We start from the raw sequence: 27,735 nt of genomic DNA, 5'->3' as shown, positions 1-27,735 counted from the left end.
GCCCCACCCGCCCTGAGCTTCTGGCTTCTACATAGCAATGCACTTATCACCTCTTTCTGAACTAATGCTAAAACAGAAGCACTTCACTGCAAAAGCACCATCTTCCTTTTCAGCACTGTTTGTACTCTGTGTAAGCTTGGCTTGGGTTTACCACTAGCTGAAAATGTCCATTTACACACACCTGCTATGTGGCCATAACATTATTAAGAATATGAGCAGGATGTTTGATCTCCAGGACATGATGACTAAAATACTAGTGGACTCTATGGGCTATGTGATAGGAGACAGAATGACAACTCATCAGCCTTTTTGGGTTCTTCCATTTTGCAGTATCTGAGATATTGGAGGGTGTGTGTGTTTGTCTTTGTCTTTCCGGGATTTACAAAGTAAGCCAAGATACATTTTTATTGTTTAAATACAGCAAAATGATACTTTATACTGGACAAGATGGTGCTACCTTCCCCTGCAGATACTGCAAAGCTGAGTAAAGACTGTGGACATTGTGCCCGTTGGGCAGCTCAGGCAGCCAGTTTGGAATAGGATTCCTCATCTTACACAGTGACTTGACGATGTTCTGAAGTCAAACTCCTTCATTCAGCCTTTGCTTTTCTTTCAACAAATGAGTCTTAGAAGATTAAACGTGTAGCCTCACTTCTTCTTTCTTAGCTCCCAATGCCGTGAGTGTCTCCTTGCTGATCCATGGTTGATGTTTGAGGGGCTGAGGCCCCAGAGCCAGCCTTGCAGCAGTCAGCACTGATGACTTGAAACAATGCCATTCCTCACCAGATGACTGAGAAAGTGGAACTTTGGTCTCTAAACACTTCAACAGCCTTGAGCAGTTTGGAACAGGAAGCTGTCTGTTAGCTGGGTTCTAATAAAAGCTTTTGGTTGGTGGGACTAATTTCAGCCTATTATTTGGCTGATGTCAAAGTCAGAGGTGCATTTTTCTAAGCAGGTGGTCCGTGCCCAGTTCAGCATCTCTGCCAATTCGTATGTCAATGACTGTTGACTGCAGAGGTGCTGGAACAGTTTTCTTTGTGGGGGTGCTGAGAGCCATTGAACCAAACTGTAAACCCTGTATATAATGGAAACACTTCAAGCCTGGGAGTGCTGCAGCACCCCCCGCACCTGTGGTTGACCACCTTTGATTGTTAATGAGGACATAATTGATGACAGTCCTAGTGAAACCATGTGGAGTGTACTGGGGTCTGCTTGTGAATTCTCAGGTGATGAAAAAGCAAGTCACCAATCGCCATGTCATTGCCATGTTCCAAGCCCTGTAGCCTCTGTGGCAACATTGGAACATCAAGCTCACTATGAAGCTGTGGATCTATAGGACTATGGTTGTATCGACTCAGTTATATGGAATTGGAAAGGAGGGCTCTGAGGAAGGCTGAAGAGCACCAGATTGATGCCTTTGATTCTCGTTGTCTTTGGCAGCTGCTCCATATTAAATGGCAGACGAAGATCTGCAATGAAGATATTTGTAGCCGAACCCACCAACCACCTCGATCAGCACACATTTTGGTTTGGCATCTTCCTTGGTATGGACATATTATTAGGATGGAAGACCAGTGAATTACGAAGCACACTTACGAAGGCATGTTGCTACATGGTCGATGATGGCCTACGTGCCAGAAGCTATGGTGGTGCAGTGAGGTTGGCAGTGATGATCATAGACTGAGCCTCCAGCAAGACTGTCTTAAAGACCTAGCTAGAGATTGATCTGGGTGGTGCTTGATCTGCAAGGAGGCTGCATTCCTTTGGAATTTGTGGTGTTGATGATAACACTCATAGTCCTCTTGTAGGAAGACTCTTGTAAAAGGCAGACAGCCTCTGTGCCCCTTTGTGGTGCTGTTTGGGGTCTTTCACGCTGCATTGGCTTAGGCTGTCCTTTCTTTTCTTAAGTCAGTTTTGCACTGTTTGCAGCTTTCATAGTGCAATGGAACTGGAATCTTGTCTTGTCTTTAGTGAAGTCTACAGTACAGACTTCTGAGGAAGTAGCTATGTCAGTCAGGAGTGTGAAGAGGTGTGATCCCTGACCAAAAGAGCTGTGCTAGCAGAAGCTGCTAGGGTAGAGAAAGTTATACTAGCAAAACTGGGCTTTTACTCGTATAGTTTGTTGCTCCTAAGGAGGGATCTTGTTATACTGGTACAAAGCACAGCTTTGACAGGATAGCTGCGTCCATGCTAGGAGTGTTTTGCCAGTATAGCATGGCAGTAATCCTGTATCGGTAAAGCACTTCTAATGTGGATACAGCCTTTCTCTGCAGGACTATAAAGGGGTCTTGGCTCCCAGATCCTTTGCCTATCTGTATGTGCCATTGATACTCCAGTAGACCTCTACCCTGATATAACGTGACCCGATATAACACTAATTCGGATATAACGAAAAAGCAGTGCTCCGGGGGGCGGCTGCACACTCCGGAGGAGCAAAGCAAGCTTGATATAACGCGTTTTCACCTATAACACGGTAAGATTTTTTTGGCTCCCAAGGACAGCGTTCTATTGAGGTAGAGGTGTATTGCATTCAGCGCTGCGTCTGCATGCTTCAGTGTCTGAACTGTAACCTGCTGAGCCACTGTCTCCATTGGGTATTTATAGGTCACCATAGGTACCCTAAGCTGTACTGGCAAAAGCACTTTTTCCCCTGTTTGTATTGGGGGATTTGCTGATGTAGCTATACCAGCAAATCTGTTCGAATGTATACTAAGCTTGCAGCTACACTACAGCTTTTACTGCAATGACTATGTAGGCAAAATATCACACACCTTACCAACGTGGTTATGCCAGTTACATTTTTAAGTGTAAATCAAACCTTATTTTACAGACAAAAGCAAGTTTAATCCTCATTAGCCCTATGGAGTCAATAGAGCTGCTGGAGAGAGTCAGACCCAGGCACTTTAATGGATTTTAAACAAGCCCAGTGTCTGAGAAACTGTTCTGCATTAGATCTCTGAGAGTATGTCTACACTAGCAGAGTTATAGCACCAGCAATTACAGCACCACTCAAAGAGCACTAAAGGGAAACCACTGTTGTGTGTTCACACCATCAGCTGCCTGCACAATAGAGTGTTCACACTTGCAACACTTGCAGCGGTATTCGGAGCAGTGCACTCTGGGCAGCTATCTCACAAAGCATCTCTTCCTCTTCTGTCACTAAGAGTTATGGGAAGATGGAGGGGGTCACAGGGCATCTTGGATCCTGTCCCAATGCCCCGTGATGCATTGCTTCACATCCCAGCAATCCCTGTACTTCTGTCTGCATTTGGTGCCATCTTTCAACGGTTTGTGTAGTGCGCAGTCTGCCTCTTCGGTCTGCAGGAATGGATTCTGCCCTGTTCTGGCACACCACGTTCTCCATTCAGTCCCTCTTCTCGCTGTCCTGCCACTCCTTCAATTATTGTTTTTCAGCTGCGGAGAGCATCATGACATCACACAGAAAGTCCTCTTTAGTTCTTCATGGCCGTTTTCTAATTCTGCGCAGCTGTTCAGCTGGTGATAACAAATAGGGAGGCTGGGCTCCCAAGGTCATCTCTGTGAAGCCAAAATGCAACATTTTATAGAAGCAGTATTGTTTGCAACACACAGACCACTGATTTAACACAGCCATTGTTCACATACCTGTCACTAACTGGCTGACCCCAGGCAAGCACACATGAACCACAAGACCCCCCCAAAATGATGAGTAACCGCAGGGGAAATCAGTGTTCCCGAACCCTACTGTACACTGGGCACGTGGCTCTTGGGGAGAGTCAGCTCTGTGGGGGGAGGGGGGCTTATAATCATTATGGTCCCCACATTTTCCACAGGATGTGATCATTATGGAAGATATCTCACTGCTGAGGGTGAGCAAGGAATCAAAGGAGGGTCTTCTCCAAGACTGCAGCTTCCGCCCTGGCCCTTATGCGGCTTGCCTGTGTGCAGGAATGGTCCCCACCGCCCCAGTGACGGCAGAGTGGTGCAGGAAAGTTACCCTGAATGGGGCAAGAAACAAAGCACCTCTGCCAAAGAATCTGTGGCAGTGGATTGCCCCGTATCTCCGTGAGAGTTTCTTGGAGATCTGAGGCAGATTCCTGTGAAGTGAGGGAGTCAATCAACACTCTGCTCTGCCACTCAGACTAGGCATGTGGTGGTACACGCAACATACAGACACAAGCCTGCTTTCTGCAACCATCCTGCCTCCAACAACTCGCTTCAGCGATTCCCAAAATAAAAGCAACTTACTAGGAGCCTCCTCTCCTATTTGCACTTCACCAACCTCTGACAGCTGTGACTGGCTAGCCTTCTCCGCAGTAGAGAAGAGCTCCTGGCTCCATGCATCTCTGACCTCCGCATTGTCCTCTGCCTCTGGGTCCCCCTCCCCATCCAAGATTTCCTCCTCCTGGCTCAGTCCACTCTTGACTGGCATGCGAGCCACCAAAGTATCTACAGTGGCCTTCGCAGTGGAAGTGGAGTCACCACCAAGTATCACGTCCACCTCATTGTAGAACAGGCAGCACCGAAGCGGTGGTTTGCCCCCTGTGCCTTGTGGTAGGCATTCTGCAGCTGCTTTACTTTGACCCTGCACTGCAGTGTGTCCCGGTCATGGCCCCTTTCTGTCCTGCATTGTGAAATCTGTCCGTAGTTGTTATAATTCCTATGGCTGGATGCAGCTAGGACTAGACAGACTCCTCTCCCCAAATGCTGATGAGGTCCAGCAGCTCGGCATTGCTCCAAGTGGGGGATCGCCCGGTGCGTGGAGCAGGCATGGTCACCTGGAAAGATGCGCTGAGACCACTGCATGTATCACTGAGCAAACAGGAAGGGGACTTTCAAAATTCCCAAGGAATTTAAGGGATGGGGCTGACGGTTGGTCACCTGAGGGCAGGGCAGTAGAGTTCAAACCGATGACCAGAGAGGCTAGAACAGGCATTGTGGGACACCTCCCAAAGGCCAGTTGCAGTGCTGTAATCGACCAGGGTATCTACACTGGCACCGTGGCACTGTAGCCCCGGTGCAGAAAGCTCTATGCCTCTCGGGGTGGTGGGCTTTTTTGTTTTTGTTTATTTTATTTTTTTTTTATATCGCTGCAGCTGCGCAGTGGCTTGGCAGTGTGTACACCTCCGGAGTTACAGCGCAGAAAGCTGCTTTGCTGGCAGAAACTTGCCAGTGTAGACAAGGCCTGAATTGCTGTAACTGCAGATGTCAGGGATTCAGCATGAAATATTCCCTCTCAATCCTCTAATGGTTGGGGCAATTGCTAATTGCTGCCTGTTCTAGCCCTTGGCCACATGTTATTTGTACAGAATTGCTGAGCTCATTGAAGTACTATTGCATAATCTCTGAGAGGCCACTCTGGTTCCTGCAAACGAGACACAGTGGGTCAGGTGCTGGTCAGTCTGTCTAAAGTGTGTCAGTTGCAATATGGATTATTTTAAACTTTATTTATCGTGTTATGTTGCTGGTTACATAATAGAAGTTCTATGACATTGGACTTACCACATGGTAAAAGTCCATCGGGTCATAAGAACGTGGACAGAATGAGGGAGATGTGCAAAGGCAGCTCCTCAAATTGCATCTAAAACCTATAGTCAGTTGATATCGGTTTCTCTTCCAGAGCTGGCTATGGTACAGTGGGGGGTATGCTGGATGTGTTTCAGATGAAGTAGAACCATTTCCATAAATATCTCCCAAATATCAAAAGGGTAATTCATTTACCACTTGAAACAAAATAAGCCCCAGAAGGCAGGTTACAGTGGTGTCTCTGTGCTGCAACTGCATGAAAACTAAGTCTGTGTGTTTAAATATGGATTACAAGTAAACTGCAAAGGGTTAACTTTCCAATTATGTGCTAAAATGGCCTGTCAGGAGCAGGGGTAAATGTACCTTTTGATTAGCGCTGTGAAGTGTAAGTAGCCCTGTGCTGCATGCCCCTCTCTCCATCACATGCACTCTACCATTTGGGGCATTTAACTCATCCCCTCCAAAACCCCTTGCATTTCTATCTATCTAAGGTACTCATAAGCGTCATAGGGGGGGCTTAAAGTCTTTACTGGATTTCTCCTCACAGTCCCCTTCTGAGGTAGGCAGTGGTGTTTGTATTTTACAGCTAGGGAACTGAAGAGTGGTGAGTTGGGGCGCTCTCTACATGAATTCTGGTTGATATTGTCAAGTTGTATTATGAAGTACCTATGGCTGTCTACACCACAGCTTATGTCAGCATAATCTATGTCGCACTGGGGTGTGCATAAACCATCCCACTGAGTGACATAAATTACATTGATATAAGCACCAATGTGGAAAGTGCTATGTCAGCAGGAGAGCTTCTCTGGCCAACATAATTACCACTGCTCACGGGGGCTGGCTTAGAGCAGCTACGTTAGAGAGCTTACAGCTGCGTTGCTATAAGTTCTCTAGTGTAGCCAGAACCTGTGTGTATATGGGTCCACCATGGATGACCGGGCCTGTAGCACGTGTGACCCAGACAGAAAGAGTAAGGCCTTGTCCACACTATAGAGTTAAGTCAACTTAAGTTACGGTCCGTAACGTACAGCCACCGCTGTAATTAAACCACTGTTGCATCTCCACACTATGCTACCGATCACTGGCAAATCAGTTTGGAGTCGGGAAATCCACCGTGGGGGTTGTTGTGATGGAAGTGTGCAGTACCATTAATTGCCTCCTGCTAAGAAAGGACTGTGATTCTGGGCAATGTGCCTGAACAGGGGATTGTTTTGCAGCAGTGGGCTTCCCTAACCGCGGTGGGGCGATAGATGGTATGCATCTCCTTATCTTGGCCCCACACCACCATGCCACAGAAAGGGCTATTTTTCTATGGTATTGGTGGATCTCTAGGGTCATTTCACCAACATCAACATGGGCTGGGCAGGGAAGATGCATGACTCATGCATCTTTATGAACAGGCCTGTACAGAAAGCTGCAAGCAGGGACTTTCTTTCCAGACCAGTGGCTAACTACTGGAGATGTGGAAATGCCAATAGTGATCTTGGGAGACCCAGCCTACCCCTTGCTCCCGTGGCTCATGAAGCTATATGCTGGCCACCTTGACAGCAGCAAGGAGCATGTCAGGAACAGACAGCAGGTGCAGAATGACTGGTCAATGTGCCTTTGGCTGTTCGAAGGGTCGCTCGTACTGTCTCCTCAGGAGGTTAGACCCCCGTGAGGACAATATCCCTGGTCATAGCTGCCAGCTGTGCGCATTATAATATCTGGGAAGCGGGGGGGGAGAAGTTTTCCCAGGGGTGGAACGTGAAGGTGGATTGGCTGCCTGCTGAGTTTGAGCAGCGAGATACCAGGGCTATAACAGGGGCTCAGTGCGGAGCTATTTGCAAACATACCTATGTAATGCTGAAGTAAACTTCATATATACAGAGAACAGTATCGTTAGCGGGGAAGGAACAGGGAATTTACAAGCACACACAACAGCAAGGCTCTCTCAGCTGGGTGTATGTGGGGCTGTCCATTTGTTTACTCTTTGTCGGGTGGAGTGCCTTGGGTACTGCTGCAGCCCTGGAAGATGCATGCAGTGTGTGGGGGAGGAGTGTAGGTAGGTCCTGGAATGCCATTCTCTGTGGGCTGCAGGGGGAGGTGAGCATAGATGTGTTCAGCCTGAAGTTGAATCAGAGACCGCAGCATGTCTGTTTGCTCCCTGAGCAGCATCATCATCTGCTGCCCATCTTTCCTGTCCTGACTATCCTTCTGCATTTTGTCACTGACTGCCACCCTCCAAGCTCTCTGCTCACAATCTGAAGCTCAAGAGGCTTGCAGCACCTTCTGGAACATGTCTTCCTTACTCCTCTTCTTTCTTCTCATCTGTGTGAGCTGCTCCATTGGTGTGCCTGATGAGACCCTCAAGGCCGCATCTGCAGCTGGTAAAGAGACAATGGACAGAGGTACCATTCTCAGTGTACTTACATTTCTTAATCAAAACAAGTTACAAGCACAACTTTCTCACTTTCCCTTGGGAGTCACGGAGCAGGGTTGCAGCCCCAGCCATGGTGAGTACGGCCGAAGGTGCCGGGGCGGGGGGAGATGGGGAAGCAATGGGGTATCAGTACAAGCAGATAGGACTATTGTACTGAATGCTGGCAGTGTGGATTGTAGCTGATATCTCACTTCTGAGGGTAACGGAGGCTGCAAGGGAGCAGTTCCTGCATGTGTCTGGCTGCAGACCAGGTCTGTATGCTACTGGCCTGTGCGCTGCAATAGTTACTCCTGGGGGAATTCTGCACTACTGCACATGCATAATTAATAAGCTGTGCATATTTTTGATTTTTGTGTGCTGAAAAAAGCTTCTGCTGAAAAGTTGCTGCAGTTCCACATTTTGCTCACCAGAATGTGCTGTGGCGATAGAACACAGCACCTGCTCCCAGCCAGCTAGGGAAGAGAGAGAGCTGCAGAGCCTTCTTCACAGTGCCTGTAGGGCCTGGTCAGGAGACGGGGTTATGGGGAGACAGACAGCATGGGATGCTGGGGGATCAGATAGGGGCTCATAAGGGCTATTGGGTGAGGACAGACTGGGGCAGGGGCTGAATGGGAATGGAGGCACGGGGAGAAGGAGGTGCAGGGCCACATAGGGACAGGGGTGGCTGAGTGGGGGCATAGAGACACATGGGGACGGGGGGTGTCTGAGTTGGGGTGGAGGGTCACGTGTCTGACTGAATGGGAGAGGCTAGGGGTCAGCCAGGGTCTGCATGGGGGAAGCTCCGTAACAGTAAGCCCTCCCCCCCCCCCCCCCCCCCCCAAAAAAAAAAAAAAAAAAAAAAAAAAAAAAAAACCTGTTCCATACTTTCCCATCCAGACCCAACAACCCTCCAAGTTCACTCCCAGGCTCCTTCCCAGCAATTTACTTCCCTCTCTCTCTCTTAGCTCCTCCGTTACCCTTTGCCCCCGCCTTGCACTGCTTTTGGGAGGTGTGGGAAATATGGTTCTGTATTGTAGTTTAAATGAATTATTAATATACCTCATAAGGAATCTATTTGTCAAAAAACATTTTTTTGTCTATTTTGTTGTCTGTGTTGTTACAGACATACTTGCTGACAGGTATTTTGAAATAAATGACCAAAAATAATTGAAACTGGTGTGATTTATATTCTGTTATTTTGACAAATAAAATATGCAGAATTTTGCAGAATTTGAAAATATTGTGTGGAGAATTTTTAATTTTTGTTGTTGCAGAATTCCCTCAGAACTATAGTTAGAGCCCTGCAAATCTGCAGGTATCCATTTTGTATATCCATGGACCATTTTTGCGGATCGCAGCGTGGCTGCAGATACAAATTTTGTATCCGCACAGGGCTCTGCAGCACACAATCACCCAAACGGAGCGGCTGTCACCCACCCTGCAGGATCCAGCTTGGCTCTCTGAATCACGCAGCAGTGTGCTGGGCATTCTGGGAGTTGTAGTCCCCAATTTGCTCAGAGGGAGTAGGTAAACTACAACTCCCAGAAGGGAGTGAGCCAAGCGCCATTTTGAAGGTGGAGTTGTTCTTTAAATGAGCAGGTGGCAATGTCCAAGCGCCCCACGGGAAGGGTGGCACTATATAGAAAGGCCCAGAATTTTAGTCTCCCTGCCTAGAGTGGGGAAGGAGGTATGGCAGACGCGGAGTGGTTGGCAGGGCAGGAGGTCTCTGGGGAGAAGTGGGGCTAGGGGGTGGTTGGGGGCTTGACATAGCCCTGCGTCACTGCTGCGCAGTGACCCGTGGAGCCATTTAGAGCCTTGCAAATCCACAGACAATTTTTGTGGATTGCGGATTGGATGCGGATACACCTTTTTGTATCCGCGCAGGGCTCTAGCAATAGTGCCTGCTGAAGTAATTCACTGAATAGCGTGGCAAAGTGTCCTACCACAGGGGAAGAAACAAGGCAGCCCTCCCAAGAAACCTTTGGCAGAGGATTTCAGATTACCTCCAGGAAAGTTTCCTAGAGATCTCTATGGAGGATTCATGGGACATCCTGGTGCACATAAACTGTTCTGCCTAGCTGAACAGGGGAATGAGATAGCAACTGTACCTGTACTGGTTATTTCACTACCTCTTCTAGCCCGATTAAAAAAACAGCGCATGAGCAGATGTGTCCCTGCAGTATTGAAACAAACTGAATTCTTACCAGAGGTTCTCTCCCCTGCATCAGGTTTGCACAGCTGGAGTGCTAGGAGAAATAAGTCTCACCAGGACTAGATGGTATTCCCCAAGAGTTCTGAAGGAGCTCAAATATGAAATTGCAGAACTACTATCACTTAAATTGTTCTCTGTACCATAGGACTGGAAGATAACTAATGTTGTTTCATTTGTTTCAAAAAAGCTCCAGAGGTAATCCTGGCAATTACAGGCTGCTAAGTGTAACTTCAGTACCAGGCCAACTGGTTGAAACTGTGGTAAAGAACAGAATGATCAGACAGATGAACGTGATATGGTGGGGAAGAGTCAATATGGCTTTTGTAAAGAAAAATCACGCCCTACCGATCTCTTAGAATTCTTTTGAGAAGGGCTAACAAACCACGGCAGTTTCGCTTACTCACCAGATCAGCGGTCGGGGTCACCAGTGTTGTTAGATGCTACCGGTGTGGTGCTTCTGCTTTCTCCTGTTGATATCACTCGGCTGCGTGTGTGTGTTCCCTCTGTGCTGCCCCAGCTCTGCACAGATAGCTGACACAGCAAACCCGACGAGAACCCCCAATAACCACAGAGTCTAGTAAGGTACGAAGGCACCTCGGCCAGGCTTATTGCGATCTCAGACACAATTGCAGTTCCCCGTAGATTACTTAGTCTACCCGGCATACTACGAGAAAGTGCCTCTTGGCAAGGACCCGGCTCAGTGGCGGGACTTTCCACTGCCCCCGTGGCCGGACAAAGACACCACCCCAGGGATACATTCTTATACACAGGTACAAACAAGTTACACATCACTCCTGACGTATTGAGGTTCAACCCCTCTATGTAGCAAGGTACAACCCCTCTACGTAGTAAGGCGCCGCCTCTCACCTTGTACATGTTGGTTCGATCAAAACAACTCTATTCATCATTTTACCGTTTTGCCCCTGTCATTGGGATGGGTCGGCCTGTTCCATGTTATCTGTGGAATGTTCCCGTATGGTATGTCTTGGTACCATGTTTATACTTTAACTTTGCTAGGTAAATATATATTTATGCAACATCAGCCCTTTCCTTGCCAACTTCTGTGAACAGGGCCTGCCTCTGGCTCACAGCTTAGCTTTGCTTTATGTTAGCGAAGTCTTGACCATTACTTTAGTTTAGGCCTTAGGCCTCATACCAGGCCTCTGATACCAAGGTTTATTTCTCAGGGCCTCCTCTTACTACAATGTGGACAAGGTGATCCAGTGGATATAGTGTACTTGGACTTTCAGAAAGCCTTTGACAAGGTCCCTCACCCAAGGGTCTTAAGCAAAGTAAGCAGTCATGGGGTAGAGGGAAGGTCCTCTCATGGGTAACTGCCTAAAAGAGAGGAACCAAAGAGTAAGAATAGATGGTCAGTTTTCATAGTGGAAAGAGGTGAATAGAAGGATCTCCCCAGAATCTGTACTGGGACAAATGCCAATCAACCTGCTCATACATGATCTGGAAAAAGGTGAAACAGTGAGGTGGCAAAGTTTGCAGATGATACAAAATTACTCAAGACAGTTAAGTCCAAAGCAGACTGCGAAGAGTTACAAAGGGATCTCACAAAACTGGGTGACTGGGCAAGAAAATGGCAGATCAAATTCACTGTTGATAAATGCAAAGTAATGCACGTTGGAAAACATAATCCCAAGTATACATACAAAATGATGGGGTCTAAATGAGCTGTTACCCCTCAGGAAGGAGCACTTGGAATCATCGTGGCTAGTTCTCTGAAAACATCTGCTCCCTGTGCTGTGCCAGTTTAAATAAATAAAAGCTAATACACCTCAATTCTGATATAAGGTGGTAAAGCAGTGCTCCGGAGGGGGCAGGGCTACGCACTCCGGCAGATCAAAGCAAGTTTGATAGAACGCGGCTTCACCTATAACGTGGTAATTTTTTTTTTTGGCTCCCAAGGACAGCGTTATATCGAGGTAGAGGTGTATAAGGAACCATTAGGTAAGGGATAGCTAAGACAGAAAATATAATGCCACTATATAAATCCATGGTATGCCCACACATTGAAAACTATATATAGTTCTGGTCACCCCATCTCAAAAAAGATCTATTAGAATTGGAAAATATACAGAGAAGGGTAACAAAAATGATTAGGGGTATGGAACACCTTCTATATGAGGAAAGATTAAAAAGACGGGGACTGTTCAGTTTGGAAAAGAGACAGCTAAGGGGGGTTATGATAGAGGTGTATAAAATCATGAACAATGAGGAGAAAGTGAATAAGGAAGTGTTATTTATCCCTTCACATAACACAAGAATAAGGGGTTGGGACAAGTCGTCTCTCTCTGGGAAGTGGCGACTTTACACTGGGAAGAGCAGTATTAATCAGAATTCTGAGTCTAACCTAGGGGTTCTCAACATGGGGTCATGAGTAAGTGTTTCAACCACCCTTTCCAAAATGCTAACTAGGAGCAGGGGTCCTGGTGTAAAAAAAGTTGAGAACCATTGTGCTGCCTGGATTGGTCTGAGTGCCTGGGTATGCTAAATACTTTCTTCATGGGCTAGACACTGGAATGTTCTATCTTTTCAAACTCTGAAGGACACAGGAGGACTAAATGTTGAGGCAAAAATTGTAAGGGCCCTATGCTGCTACCCTTACGGTGAATAGCAACTTACAGTGCACAGTATTTAAGTTATTAGTTCCTGGCTAATGGACTTCTCCTTAGTAGGTGTTCGGTAAATTTTTCAGGCCCTGAAAACCACCCTTGAAGATCTACAGCTTTAGATTAATCACTTTGGCTAGTTTTCAGACACAACTCCCTTAAATGCAGAGTGGAAGGATGAGGTGCACTTCATGCTTTGGCTGTCATGGCAGAATGCATCTCATTTCTTAGTGATGCATGTTCTCTGCCTTGGGCAAGGCTGTTAGGTTTCAGTAAGCATCTTTCCATCTCTTTTCCTGCATTCTTGCGCTCTCTAACAAAACCAGGAACAGGAAAAATCCAGTTCCTAAGGATTTAATCATGCTTTTTCTATCTGTCATTTCTTCTTGTACTGCCCACCTGCATCTATTATCTCTGCACCCTCTTGTCTCACTTTGGCGGTAGTAGGCTGGTGATGTGAAACTTGCCAATGGGAAAGGCCTGTGGTGTTCATCATGGAGGTGACATGTCACCTCTGCCCTCACCCTCAGAAGGCTTAGCTTGGGTGGGGAACACTCCCCATGGTTCTTCCCCGCTCATTACAGAAGCATGTTCATATGCAGCACCCACTCTGAACTCTGTGCACAGCTATCATTCTGTTGATTACAGGTCCTACTAGCTTTTCAAGGGTGAACAGGTATCTTTTATCGCCTGTGGTGTTTTATATACTAGTTAAAGGTTCTATGGAAGAATGCAGCCTTGAGGGGGAAGGAGACTAATTTCAGTGATTTAGACACTTCAGAAGTGAATTATTATTATTATTATTTTTTTTTTAAATCAGTCAAAGTGCAAACGGTAAAACTTCTCTTTAGGACCTTCACTCCCCTGGCTGCTGAGTGTTTGCCCCTGGCTGGATTTCAGAGTGGGCCAGATGCAATGCTGGTGAATCAGAGGCTGCTTCAAGGAGGGTCACTAGAGTTGTCAGCTTGGCCCTCTCTCTGTTGATGTTACTGTAAGTGGAAAGATTAAAGCAGACCGAGATCCTCTTATTGCAACACCCTGGCGAAACGGAATAGCAATGTTGCCTCCACTGACATCCAGGAGAGGAGCATCCTAGAATGAGCGTCTGGGAACCCTTCCCTCGCAGCTTTTATTCCAGCAGGTGAGGAAGAAATAAGAATGGCTCATGCATGGAAGGAAAAGAGAAAACACACAGCAGGAAAGAGTTCTCTGCAAGCAAGAGTGCCTGGCCTGCCCAGCACGTTCTGTTCAGGAGCCATGAGGAGGTTCTCTCTCTGTTATGTCTAAATAGTCACGGTCACTGCTGGAATATACTCAGCGTCTCAGGCTCTGCTGTTTGGGGCTCCTGTGCTTGCGTGTTGCTTGCACTCGCGGCTCCTCTAGAGGTGAACTCCTGCTCATATCCTATGTTGTGCTTCTGCATGAGCGTACGTCTAGGTGCATCAGGAGTCAGACCAGCCTGTCATGGCTATGAACCTTAGGGACTGCAGAGCAGACATGACTGAGAGGGCCAAGTCAGTGCACTGTGGATGTTGGGGAATTGCTTCTTGTCGGTGGAGGGATTTTTGCTGCCTGTAAAGCAGGTAAGGCTGGATTCCAGGTGCTTGCCAGACCCTGCAGTGCTCTCTCATTACTCATGACTGCCTGAAGGGGAGGTTGCAGACTTGGACCTTCAGTGGGGTTATCTTGAGCTGTTCTGCGGGGGCTGTGATGAACTGAAAAGATTGGAGTACATTTGCAGTGTTGGACCCAGGTCATTACCAGAGTATGTGTGTTTGTGGAGGGGACTGGAATTCTTCTCATTGCTTTTTATCCCTCAGCCTTGGGCTCACTGAATTCTTTCTTTTCCAGCATCCAGGTGGAGAGGAGGTTTTGCTCGAACAGGCTGGTAGGGATGCCACAGAGAGCTTTGAAGATGTTGGGCACTCCACAGATGCCAGGGAAATGCTCAAAGAGTACCTCATAGGAGAGGTTCACCCGGTAAGGAACAGCTGGGTATGACCAATCCAGAGAGAACTCTGTGCATGCCCCCTCTGGGTAATCCAGCGGACAACTACATCAAGATCTGTCCTACTAAATATGAAGTTGCTGTGTACATCCTTCCTCCACCCCAAAAAAACAAACAAATCCCAGAACACATGCAGAAATGTAGGCTGTAGATTAAAATCTAAACAAATCTTCCCCATTCAGAGGCTTCTGAATACAATTTAGTCAATGTCCCTGTCACAAGGTGCACCTCTCACTGCTAGGCTGGCACCTCCTCCTGGTCACTCTGGGGTTAGCTCGAGACTGACATTCTTAGTCATGGTTGCACACCATCACTCCGACCCTGGTCTGCAGCTCCTCTCACTCCAGGACCCACAGCGGCTCCTTTGTGATCTAGTCCTCCAGCTAGGTCTCTCATCATTCCCCCTTCCAGGGTTCAGTCCATCAACAGTCGTAGGCAGTCTGCCGTTCACTGCTTGAGTTCCGTGCCATGCCCTCGGGACCCAGGCTTGCCATCTTCTCTGGGATCCAGTCCAGGGACTCTCAGCTCAACAGTTTCGGGCTCCTTTCTCTCCCCTCACTGCTCCTTCCCTGGACTGCTTCCTACCTGTCTGGCTCCCCTTCTCTCTCTGGGTGCACCAGCTCCAAGAATCCCCTCCTTGGGAGTGACTGCTGCCTGCCTTCCTGCAGCCTATCCTAGCCACCCAGTCTGTAGCCCACTACCTGGCTTTACAGCCCCCTCCCCCCCATTTCTGCACATATGAGCCTCTCTAATTAACTGCCTCTAGCCTAAAGCTCCCCTGTTTGCAGTCTAATTAGCTGATTAACCCCCCACCTGGCCCAGTTCAGCTCCTGCCGGGCCAATGTGGGAGCTCACCCCATCACAGTCCCTTAAAGAAATTCCTTTGAGAGGCTGTCTCTGCAGGGGCTGGGTCTGAACTCCTCCTTGCCTTATGGATCAGGGGTTGATGTGAGACAGTGAACCCTGCATTCTACGTGCTTTGTGATTAAACTTGCCGTAAAGCCAGTGCCTTTCAGATGTCAAGGCCTTGGTCACAGCCAGGGCACCAGAATGGGGGGCGGGAGGGAAGGGGCATGGCCCCATCACTCCCACTTTTTACTGGCCATAAGGGTGAGCAACAAGTGGGGAAGGGAGGGAAGAGGTGCAAGTGGGAGACGGGGCCACGGGGGGAAGAGGCAGTGTGGCGCCGGTGGCCCCACCGCTCTTAGGGAGCTTCTGCTGCTGGTCACAGCGAGGAGCTGAAGTTGAAATGTTCCAGGCAGCTGCCCAGGTGGTGCTGACTGGGTGCCTGCTGATTCTTCTGCGATGGTTGAAAACTTCTTTCCAAAAGGCAAAGTTACAATGTTTGCATTTTTTTCTCCTCTTTTCTCCCCCACCCCTCCAAAAACCTGCAGTGCGATCGTAAAAACGAAGGCTCTAAGGTAAGAAGCAAGTGTTTTGTTTCCCCCCCCCTTGTATCTTAGTGTCTAGGAGTCTGCTGGGTTCAATTAGCAGATATTTCATTTTGTTTCTACATAATATGTTAGGCATTAGCCTAGATGGAAAGGTTACACAAACCATAGGGATTGGACGCTGTGGTGAAGAGACCCAAGAAAGTTTGTGTGGGGGAAGGGGTTGAATGCTGCTTTGGAGAAGAGGGGGGCTCCCGGCCGTGCCAGGAACAGCAGGGCTGTCGCATTGGATATGAAGTGGAAGAGAAAGATGGTATCTTGCTTTGCAAACGAGATATGGCTCATTCTTTAGGGAGCAGGGATTTGTTGTATTTTATTGCATTTATTTGGCAGGAAAAGTTATTTTTGTATACATATTTGTAAACCACTTCAACATGAGCCGCTAGACAGAAAGCCCACTGTTTAAAATTGATGATTGAGTTGCTAGAGTTGTCTTTCCCTCTTTTTTTGCCACAGTAATACCAACTTCTCTGGGTTCTCATTGCAAATCCAGTGTATAGATCAGGCAGATTGAGTTTGAGGAACTGGGAAATATGCAGGGTAAGGACCACACAAGAATTTATTGAGCAGATCCCCATGGTAGATGTAACTTTTAGTATGATGGCCTAAATCAGCCAACAGTTCTGGTTCAGACACAGGAGTGTTTAGCACCTGTCTGTCCCCAGAAGGTCTCATGGAACATAAGCAGGAGAGGAGCCATCCATTGCCTTGCAATTCTGACTGTGTAAATGTGGTCTACGGAGTCTGTCCATGCTCGGGTCTGGTACACGACACGTTTACTGAAAGAGGAATAAAGTGGGTTTTTGAACTAGTTCTAAGCATTATCTGTGCCTTGGTTTTTAACTCTTCCTCCCCAGTTCCTGTTGATAAAGATTTGAAACAACCATGATGTCCTCATTCAGTTTATTGAACTTGTCCTGAGAACATAAACTTTTGATTGTAAACATGTCCAGGGAAGTGCCCTACTAATCTGAAAGTGTTCCCCAGCAGCCAAGAGATTTAAGCCAATATCCCCATGTGTTTGTGGCCTTTGTTGAAAACGGCCTTGCTTAGACAGGATCTGCTATTCTCATGTGCAGTATTAAAGTCTTGAGAGGTGATAAAATCCATACCATGGTTTGGTTTGTGATCTGTCGGAGGGCAAAAGATCCTTGAAAATATGAGTAACCTCTTCAAATGTGGAAACAAACTGCACCAGTACACAGCCAACTACACAACCACCCAAATGAAATGTCCATTATAGCGGATGAAAATGTGTAAGGATATCCTAGCAAAGTTAGTCCTATTTGTATTCTAGTGAGTGGCAGGTTGGAGGAACATGTCTTGTTTACAGTAATGTTACTTGTTTGCAAATTTATGCATGCAGTGGTGGCCAGAAAAAGGAGACATTTTACCTTGCCTCCTGTCCTATAAACACCTCCTATGCTTAGAATGAAATATCACAGTGCAAACACCACAATTCTGCAGTAAAATCAACACTGCAATAAAGTAAATATTTCCCTTTGATCTTGTAGGTGTTTTTAAGGCACCTGTCCCCTTGGTATCTAACTTTTAAGATCACCTCCTGTATCTTAACTTTAGTTAACATTTGTGTAATTAAAGAGGTCTTAGTGTGACATGGTTCGTAGCTTGGATGGGACAAGAATCTCTCAGTCCTTTCTACAGAAGGAGGGAAAAACCCTCCATCCAAATTTCCCCACTGCCAGGTACAACTGATGGGTTGCTTTTGAACAGTTGCACTCTTGTTAACTACTTATGTAGTGTTGACTTCCTCACTTTCACTATGTGCTCAGCAAAAGGCTACTCCTGTGAGTCTAACACAATCTTCCAGTTGCAACTCCAGCAGTGGAGGATGCTTTAAGGTACCAATGGTTGCTCATATCTAGGCCCTTCCTATTCTAAGGGCTGAAGAAACCTCTTGGAGGCAACCTGCTCACCTAACTCAAGATTAGCCATGTGATTTGCAGTGTGTGCTTGCAGGCCTTGACCAGCTTTTTCAAATACTAGTATCAAAATGCACTGTTCTCACTTAGCACTTATGTAGTGATTGTTACCCCGAGAGGCTGGATATGAGACACAGACCACAACATCTCGTACTGATATGAGAAGGGAGCCATGGTGATGGTAGCTCAGGCCTCTTTTGGGTACTACTAAGAGAACTGGAAATTGAAAGCTTTGGTGCCAGAATATGGACGTGTATCATACTGTCTGGTGTTCAAGTATCAACAGCAAAAAACTTGGCCTTGACAGGGCCAAGTTGTTAAATGCTTGGGGGGGGAGGGGGAAGGACTTTTTTTCTGTCTTTAGTTACTGACTAGTGTCTTTTTGACGAGACTCTGCTACTGTAGTTGGCCTTAAAGCCTATGGGTATCCCTCTTGATGTCTTACGCTTCACTTTGTGTTCTCTTGATCTACCTTCCATAGGGAAAATAATATTTGAAGGATGAATGTGTGACAGGTTCCCCCCAGGTTGCCACCCAGAACTGGGGTACTACTGAGCTCCATGACCCACTAGCCTGGGCTCCCTCTCACACTGTACTGCTGTGACAAGCCCTCCAGCCTGCACTTTCACTAGCATACGCACAGGTAGGGGCACACCCAGCTGCAGTTACAAGCAGGCTCTCTGACCAGCCCCTGCATGGGCAGGCTACTCCCAGCTCCTCAGGCATGCACCCTCTCTGGTGTATAAACCCAAAATTATACAGTCTTGTGCTGCACAGGGAACTGTAGACTCATAGACTCATAGACTTTAAGGTCAGAAGGGACCATTATGATCATCTGGTCTGACCCCCTGCATGCTGCAGGCCATAAAACCGTCCCTACCCCTTCCCTGGACTCTGCTGTTGAAGTCCCCAATCCTGTTTTTAGTGACCTCAATCGGCAGAGACCCTCCTGCTAGAGATCCCTGCCCCATGCTGCGGAGGAAGGCGAAAAACCTCCAGAGGCTCAGCCAATCTGCCCTGGAGGAAAATTCCTTCCCGACCCCAAATGTGGCGATCAGTAAGACCCCGAGCATATAGGCAAGAGTCTCCAGCCCGACCCCGTTAGCCATTATACTATTTACCCACCATTGCTTGGCTTTCCTTGACTACTATGTTTTACCATGTACAGTGTAAGCTCATAAAATTTGCCCCTTCCCTCAATGTGGAGAAGAATATGCAACAGCCTTTTGCCCAGAGATATGATTCCCACACACTGCTGTAGATGAAGCAAAAGATAAAGTGCTTATAAGTGATAGCAAACAGATCAAAGCAGATTACCTAGCAAATAAACAAAAAATGCAAACTAAGCTTAATATACTAAATAGATTAGATACGAATAGCAGATTCTCACCCTAAGAAATTATAAAAGCAGGCTGCAGATTCTTAAGGGGCAAGCTGCATTTGCTTTGCAGCTTGGAATCCCCAAGTGTTTCATTCACAGGCTAAAAATCCCTTTAGCCTGGGTCCAGCACTTTCCCCAGTTCAGTCTTTGTTCCTCAGGTGTTTTCAGGAGTCTTCTTGTGTGGGGAGAAAAGAACACCACTAGATGATGTCACTCCCTGCCTTATATAGCTTTTTGCATCTGGTGAGAACCCTTTGTTCCCAAAACTTGGTTCCCAGACCAGTCTGTGGGAAAATACGGACATCCCAAGATGGAGTCTGCAGATGTGGTCTCCTCACATGTCGTTGTAGAGTTGTAGCAGCCATCGCACACAGGCTGTTTGGAGCCTTCACAGGAAGGCTTACCAGGTGGGAGATAAGCTTCTGCTAAGACCTATTGTTTTTTTCCCAAATTGCCCTAAATAGGCCCTTCCCCATTCATTATCTAGACTGAAAGCATATTGTCTAGTGGGCGTTGCCCAGGTGTATCTACATTTGAAATACAGATACATAGTCAATATTCATAACTTCAGATACAAAAATGATACATGCATACACATAAAATAATCCTATTCAGGAAATCATAACCTTTTCAATACCACCACACGACTTACCTTGCATGAAATACATTTATAGTTGTCATAATCATATGTCACTGAAGTGCAGTGTCACAGGATCATGTTTATGCTGGGTGTAGTGGGTTAACGGTTGTCCCTCCCCTTCTGGCTCAGTGGGAGGGCCAGGGCAGGGCCAGGGCAGGGCCAGGCAATAATACTGTCTAGGCCCCTCAGGCCAGGCAGAGCAAACAAACAAATGGTCTATTGCCTGAAGTTCTGGCTCAGACAGACGGCAGACAAACACTGGCTTTGGCCAAAGACTGGGAAGCTGCCACCCCAGGGTGGGGTTGGCAGCAGCAGCTAGGGGGATCCAGGCCCACCCTGCTCCACCAGCCCAAGGCCCTAACAGTGGCAGAGGGTTCCACCACTGGGTCAGCAGGGCTCATACTGCAATATGCTGACTTGGGTTCTAACACCAAAACTGGACCAGCGTCTGGTTTCCCTGGGCTACTTCCTACCATGGTCTTGATGAGGGGTTTCGTGTACTGGGGTTTTCCGTCTCCTTGGGATATATGGTGAGCAGCAGTCCCGGCAGTTCTTCTCCTGGGTCAATCTCCTCTAGGGGCAGGGCACAGCGCACCTTAGGTTCAGCTGCAGGGTTCTGCACCAGGTTGGAGACATCTTCTTCCTTTCCTGGCTCAGGCTCAACTGGGCTAAAGGACCTGTCCTTTATACTTCCTGTCCTGCCCCTTAGCTTCTGGCGGGAGGGGTGGAGCTGGCCTGGCTCCACGCACTTGGGATCAGAGTGGCTCCTCCCCCCTCTGGCTCAGTGGGAGGCCACTCCACCTCATTACACTGTGCCTTTCTGATCTGCCCAGTGAGTCTCCCAGTCAGGTCCTCTAGTTTAGTCAGCCTTTTGTTTGTTGGTGAGCTGGCACTTTCACCTAATCTGTGGTGATGTCCTTTAATGCATGCTTAGATGCTGTTTGAAGGATGGTTAAGGCTACAATTTGATCAGGGAAGTCACGGAATCCATGACGTCAGCCCGCAGCGGCTGGGAGCTGCAGGCTACCCCCACCTCCCTTGGTGGCTGGGTGCTTCGGAGTACTCCTGCTGCCTGGAGTGGCGGGGGTCTCCCACAGCTCCCCAGCTGCCACAGATGTGGGGGAATCCCCTGGAGCTCCCCAAGCCCCGTGGGCAGTGGGGGATCCCAGGTAGCTCCTCAGCCACCAGTGGCAGGGAATCCCCCGGTAGCTCCCCAGACTAAAGTGGGAAAAGTGTACTCTCTGAATGCTGGTGGTGCCTGTGTAGATACTCCACGTTTCAAGGGGGTGGATTAAGAATTGAATGGCAGCCTTCGCTGCTCTAGCTCAGGAGAGCTAGGCATGGTTCCCTCTGGAGATTGTCAAAACAGCTGACCAGTTTACTAGTTGATCTAGTAAAATGAAGCCCCAAACCCCATCTTTCCAGGCCTCTGTGTACATTGCTTCCTGTGGCTCAGGACCGGAGGGAAAAAACTGAGTCATTCAGTGTTTCTTCCACAGAGCTGGTGGTTTTGTGTTTACACAAAATGGGATACTGAATAAACCTTGCAAGCAAATTATTACTTTGTTTTTGTTCTAAAGATCAGCAGCACCTCAGTGTGGGATTTGAACCTCACTCCCCTGACATCAGCAGAGTGTTATTTCCACACCTTGAACCGCAGACCTCTGTTTGCATCATTCAGTGTGTCCTGATCACTGAACTGTTAGTGTTGTCAGATTCAACCCAGGAGACAGACCTAACCACCTGGGTTTGGCCTGAAATCACGGATTCTGTGTCAGCATCACCAAGTGATCTCTAGGGCTTCTGCTGAAAACTTGGGGACTCCCGGATCAGAACCTGGGTGGGGAGGCATATTGGAAAACTACCCTTGAAAGGATGGGGGTGGAGAATCTGTAATAAATGGAATCTAATTAAGGAATTAAATGTGTGTCTTGCAGTTGGCTTCTCCTTGTACTTGACTAGGAGACTTGGTCTGGTAACAGCTCTGCTTTAGACAGCCCTTTCATTAGACATCCTGAAGAGGCAACATCCTCTTTTTCTGCAGTCTGTTGGGAGGGTCTGTTTGTTCTGTTCAGCCATGGAGAGCATCGTTCAAACCAGCACAAAACCCAGGGTAGTTATACAGAACAGCAGGCCTTTCACATTCTTCTCTTCTTATTTCAACCCTTTTTCATAAACCGATGCAGAGCCACATGCTTCAATAAAGGGTGTATAGCCATGGGTGCCAGCCTGAGCAGCTGTGCTGAGCATGAGAAGGAGAACTTGCGTCATTTCACAGCTTACTGTGGTGGATGGTGAGCCTCCAAGGGGATCTAAAGAAACTGGAAGATTGAGCAGCACTATGGAAAATGCATTTTAACTTGGATAAATCCAACATAATGCTCACTGGCGGGGAAGAAAGATCTATCCGCTTCTGATGGGTTCTGAACTTGCAGGATGCTCTAAGGAGAAAGATTCCTGCTGCTATCCTTAGCTCAGTGGAGAAGAGCAGTCCAGTGTGCTGCAGCAGTCTAGGGGAACAAGTAGGTAGCTCAGGTGTATTTAAAAATAATAACAAAATATGGAAATAATACATAAAATAGATAAAAGATGTTGTCTCTTTGATATCACTTTCCTTTTGAGGATCTCAAAGTTCTTCTCCAGCACAAATGATGGTATCCCTGCATCTAAAACAACATCTTAATTTCAAAGACAGCATAAATTGCGAAGGGCAGCACATTGGTTAGAAGTGTATTGGGACTTACGGAGGATGAGACACTGTAGAGGACCCTGGAAAGGGGAAGTGTTGTAGGGGTATTCAGTTCTCAGAAGGTCCTTCCTTTCTTCTGTCCCATAGCATGAAAACAAGGGATCACATATCCCTCTCATACTTCATCCATTTCACACTAAGTCAAAGGAAAGAAAGTATTTTTACACATTGTATAGTCACTTTGTGAAACTTACTTTCACTGAAGATCAATACTCTTGCTTGTATATACAATCATATATTTTTAAAACCCCAAACCAGCCCTGGGCCGGCTTTGTGTCTCCTTTTTATCTGACACCTTTTTCACAAACACTAAAACGAACTCACTTTAAAAAAAAAAAATGAAAGAGGGGATGATGATGTGGACACACGATATGCAACTCTTCAAGCTAAACTATGAAGGGAAAAAGCAACAGAGGGTCCTGTGGCACCTTTGAGACTAACAGAAGTATTGGGAGCATAAGCTTTCGTGGGTAAGAACCTCACTTCTTCAGATACACTTGCATCTGAAGAAGTGAGGTTCTTACCCACGAAAGCTTATGCTCCCAATACTTCTGTTAGTTTCAAATGTGCCACAGGACCCTCTGTTGCTTTTTACAGATTCAGACTAACACGGCTACCCCTCTGATACTATGAAGGGGAAGAATCTTCAGAGTATTGATCTTCAGTGGAAGATTGCCTGGGGGAAAAGATCTTTCCCAATCTCCATGTTAAATACAAAATTACGGTTTTGTCAAGATGTTTTATAGATGTTTATACTTTCCTCTGAAACACCTTGCATCCAGGATCAAAATACCTGATATCTGGCTAGCTGAGTCAATGATTTGATGTTTTTGGCAAATCCTATGTTTCTTTTGAGATGTGGGCTAGTTACAGGCTTTGTCTGTCTTAGGAGATGGGGTAGCATGTCCCTTAATGGCTGTAGTATCTATCAACATAGTATCCCTATGTAATAAAGAACAGTTGTGACCAGAGGTCCCGATCAAGATTGTTGTGCATAGAGATAGATATGGTCCTTGTCCTAAAATGCTTATAATGAAAGAAGAGACGGGGGAGGCTGAGATTAATGTATATAACATTTTGAGGGGTTTTAATACATAAATATCAACTTTCCCCTCCCTGCCCCTTCTAGGCATTAATTGTTGACTGACTTCTTGTAGGTGTTATGGAAGAAATGGATCTTTAAAAGTGATTTGAAGGAGGACAGGGTTAGTAGCCTTACAAATCAGCTCAGGGAGGTAGTCCCATAAATAAGGAGTGACATGGCAGAAAGCACAAAGCTATTTATGGAAGGAACAGACAAGTGAGTGGTCAGTAATGTAATCACCAGGAGATTGGAAGAAAGTTGGTGATAAATATGGAAGGACAGAGTAGTAAAGGGCTTTGGTGGTAAAGAGAAGAAACTTGAACTTGACCTGGTGGACGAGGGTTAGGCAGCAGAGGGAATTACAGGAGGAGGATGTGATGTGGTTAGACAGGTGGGCAAGGAAGATGACTTTAGAAGCTGTGTTTTGACTAGATTGGAGGGCAGCAATGGTGGCTATGAGGTTCCAGCAGCTGAGACCAGAGATGAAGGCCTGAATGAGAGTTTCAGCTGCCTGGACAGAAGAGGATGAATTGGAAATTTGATGGAGGAAGTGTTAGGATTTGGAGACATCCTGGATATGTGTAGTAAGTTCAAGGGAGGAGTTGAAGAAAATTCCTAGATCCTATGCCTGAGTGTCAAGAAGGTTGGTGGTGTCAACAGTCACTGGGGGAAGTAGATACAGTTTTGGAGTCCATTTTTGGATATATTAAGTTGTTGGTGAGACATCTGTCAGACATGGAATTTGGTGGAAGGACAAGAAGTCTGGAGTGGAAAGGTAGATTTACAAGTAATCATAATCCATAGCACATGAAGTAGTGTGAACAGATCACCCAGAGAAAGAGAGAAGAGGAGGGGGCTGAGGATGGAGCCCTGTAGGATTCCCATGGAGACTGGGAGATGGGGAAGAGATGAACCTGCCAGAAAAGATGCTGAAGGAATGATCAGACAGAACCAGGTAAAAGCCAAGGGAGGAAAAAGTTTGAGGAGGATGAGACTGACCATGTCAAGCAGCGGGGGGGTCAAGAGGATGAGAATGGAATACAGGCTCAGTGATTTAGCCAGGAAGAGATCATTCAGACTTGGTGAGAGCAGTTTTGGTCGAACGCCAGGTGCAGAAGCCACACTGGAGGGGGATCTATGATGTAGCTGCAGGAGAGCAATTTGAGGTAATGGTTGTAGATAGCACATTCAATGAGTTCAGAGGTGAAGGGAAGAAGTTGGATGGTTGGTGCAGACAGGTGGGGTAAAGAGTTCATTTTGCTTTTAAGGATGGGTAAATCCAGCACATTGTTGTATTTAGAGGGGGTTTGAAGTGTGAGGTTGAGGAGGGAGTGGAATGGAGTCAGGGAGGCAAGTGAAGAGAGGTGGTAGAGAGCAAGTGAGAACCCTGTGTTGGTTATGGAAGGGAAAAGAGATATGGGAAAGGGAGGAAGATGTGAGGGTTTTTCTGTCCCCCTCTCTATGGCAACTACATGTTCAGGGTTGTAGTTCTGTCACTATAACTCGTATAATGTATCTCTTTTTTTTCTCTTCAGGATCCAAACACGACATCCTCAAGCCAGTCAAGGTATAGTACCCTGTTTATATAGGAATAAAGAGGTCTGAGGGTGGGGGCACTCTGTAGCATTACATATTAATTCTGTGCCTGTCAGTGTAGAGAGCAGAAATCCCAGAACCTTAATGCAGAGCTCTTGAGTGCAGCCAGTCCAAGATAAGTGGCCAAATTGCAGCCCAATGAGTTCTATGTGAGTCCACAGTTCCCCTCTTTAATATGCAGGAGAGAAGTCCCAGCATGCAAAGCGCCATCCTGTTCAGAACAGCTAGGCCTCCTAGCGATCTGGGACTTTGTCTTTGGTTCACACTTTCATTTTAAATATTACCCTGGCTGCAAACTGCTCCACTGTAATGCCAATTTAGGTGAATGTCATAGATTCCTGGCACACTGTGACTGCATTATATGGATTGGCAAATTTGTGGGAGCTGCTGTTTTACTGTAGAGTGGCCAGTCTAGTTTAGCTGAAGTCCCAGGTAGGGTTGCCAGGTGTCCAGTTTTTGACTGGAATGCCCAGTCAAAAAGGGACCCTGGCGGCTCCGGTCAGTGCTGCTGATTGGGCTGCTAAATGTCTGGTTGACGGCGCAACGGGGCTTAGGCAGGCTCCTAGGTGCAAGGGTGGCCACGGGGGCTCCGCACGCTGCCCCCGCATGCTGCCCCCGCCCCGAGCACCAGCTCCAGAGCTCCCATTGGAGCCCGACATGCTGGCTGCTTCCGGGAGCCCCGGGGAACCCTCATCCCCTCTCGCACCCCAACCCCCTGCCCAGCCCGGAGACCCCACCCTGCACCCTGAATCCCTCATTTGTGGCCCCAGCTGAAGCCCTCAGCTCCTCCCACACCCCAATGCCCTGCCCCAGCCCAGTGAAAGTGAGTGAGGGTGGGGGAGAGCGAGTGATGGAGGGAGGGGGAATTAAGTGAGCAGGGGCGGGGCCTCAGGGAAGGGGTGGGGCCTTGGGTCAAAGGGCAGGGCAAGGGTGTTCAGTTTTGTGTAATTAGAAAGTTGGCAACCCTAGTCCCAGAAGTATGTAGAGTCAGAACAGGTTTCTGGATTTCCATGACTGATGTAGAAGGCCTTCTTCTGTAAGGAAGCCAGTCAGCTTGGCTGGAGGTGAGCTCCTCTCAGTGTCTAAATATGTGGCCTCTCAGAGAATTTCCCAGATCAAACCAATCCAGATTTGAGCATGTTGGACATTAGGAATAAATTATTAATTTGCTGCTGTCTTCTGTTTTGTGTTGTGTGTTGATTTTTTCCCCTCTCTTCTGTAGTTTCTGGTCAACGTGGCTAATCCCCATCTTCGGCGCGCTGGTCATAGGCTTAATGTACCGATATTACATGTTGGATGGGAAATCTTCTTGATCTGGCCTCGCTGGAACCTTGAGAAGCATGAGAGCACACGCATGCGAGCAAGAGCTCTGGGGTTTTGGGTTTCTTAAACCTTGCGTATTTTGTTCTTAGCTTTGAGTCTGTCTAGCAATAGTGGTGTCTGCAAAGCCAAGCTACTGTTAGAGAGTGTCTGTCCAGACTCTGGGATCCACTGCCCTGTCTCGCATTCTCTTCAGAGTCTTGTATGTGCGTTGGGGCAGGGGGTGAGGTGCAGTGTCCTAATATTCCATTCTATGTCTAGTCTGTCTCGCTGTAATGATCAATCATGGGTAACGTTTCTTTTAACACCTTTTTGTTAATCCCAGCAATGTGGAACAGCTGCTAGCGTGAGCCTGTGAAAGGCCTCTCTCTTTCATGTGAGTGAGCATTGTCAAAGAAACTGCAAGCGGTCTACAATCCCATCCAGCAGAAGTGTTCTGAGCCTGAGCAGAACAGCTTTCCCGGTGCACCCAGGCAACACTAACAGGAGCAGCAGGAAATTGCTAGCTCTTGTTGTCTCTTCATATATGTGGCTGTTTTTAAATGGTTAAGCAAATATATATATTTTAAAATGGATCCATTTCACTTTGTAATATTTGTCCTGTAAAATGAGAGCTCACAGCTGTTGTACTTGGGACCCCAGCTCCATAGGAACTGATAGCTGGCTTCTTGGAACAGTCTCTTCTCTCTCTCCCTGAGCTCTTCATCTTGACACACATTCTTGGGTTAAAACACATTCCTATTTAAAACATGAGGATGGGCTGGACAAAAACTATCCCTTCCCTTGTACTGCCTGGGTTCCTGGGGCGGGCTAGCAGGAAG

General features: G+C 47.2%; 1 protein-coding gene and 1 long non-coding RNA gene across 2 annotated transcripts in view; one reads left to right on the top strand and one right to left on the bottom strand.

Annotated features, from left to right (window-relative positions):
- The window catches only part of LOC128848882 (cytochrome b5), a 29,404-nt gene extending 1,915 nt beyond the window's left edge, over nucleotides 1-27,489 (top strand). The window contains exons 2-5 of the mRNA XM_054049130.1: nucleotides 14,594-14,722; nucleotides 16,145-16,171; nucleotides 25,534-25,565; nucleotides 26,817-27,489. Coding sequence (XP_053905105.1) covers nucleotides 14,594-14,722; nucleotides 16,145-16,171; nucleotides 25,534-25,565; nucleotides 26,817-26,907 — 279 coding nt within the window. The 3' untranslated portion in view covers nucleotides 26,908-27,489. The remainder of the gene's footprint in view (nucleotides 1-14,593; nucleotides 14,723-16,144; nucleotides 16,172-25,533; nucleotides 25,566-26,816) is intronic.
- LOC128848883 (uncharacterized) lies at nucleotides 388-10,931 on the bottom strand. The gene is made up of 3 exons (XR_008447119.1): nucleotides 10,523-10,931; nucleotides 7,774-7,871; nucleotides 388-3,537 (listed from the first exon to the last, which is right to left on the bottom strand). It is a non-coding gene; the product is annotated as an uncharacterized LOC128848883 (long non-coding RNA).
- Nucleotides 27,490-27,735: the final 246 nt, after the last annotated feature.

The sequence above is a fragment of the Malaclemys terrapin genome, chromosome 14 (genome assembly GCF_027887155.1).
Source record: "Malaclemys terrapin pileata isolate rMalTer1 chromosome 14, rMalTer1.hap1, whole genome shotgun sequence".
NCBI classification, from domain to species: Eukaryota; Metazoa; Chordata; order Testudines; family Emydidae; genus Malaclemys; species Malaclemys terrapin.
The sequence above is the reverse complement of the archived record's forward strand: the minus strand, read 5'-3'. Positions and strand labels throughout refer to the sequence as shown.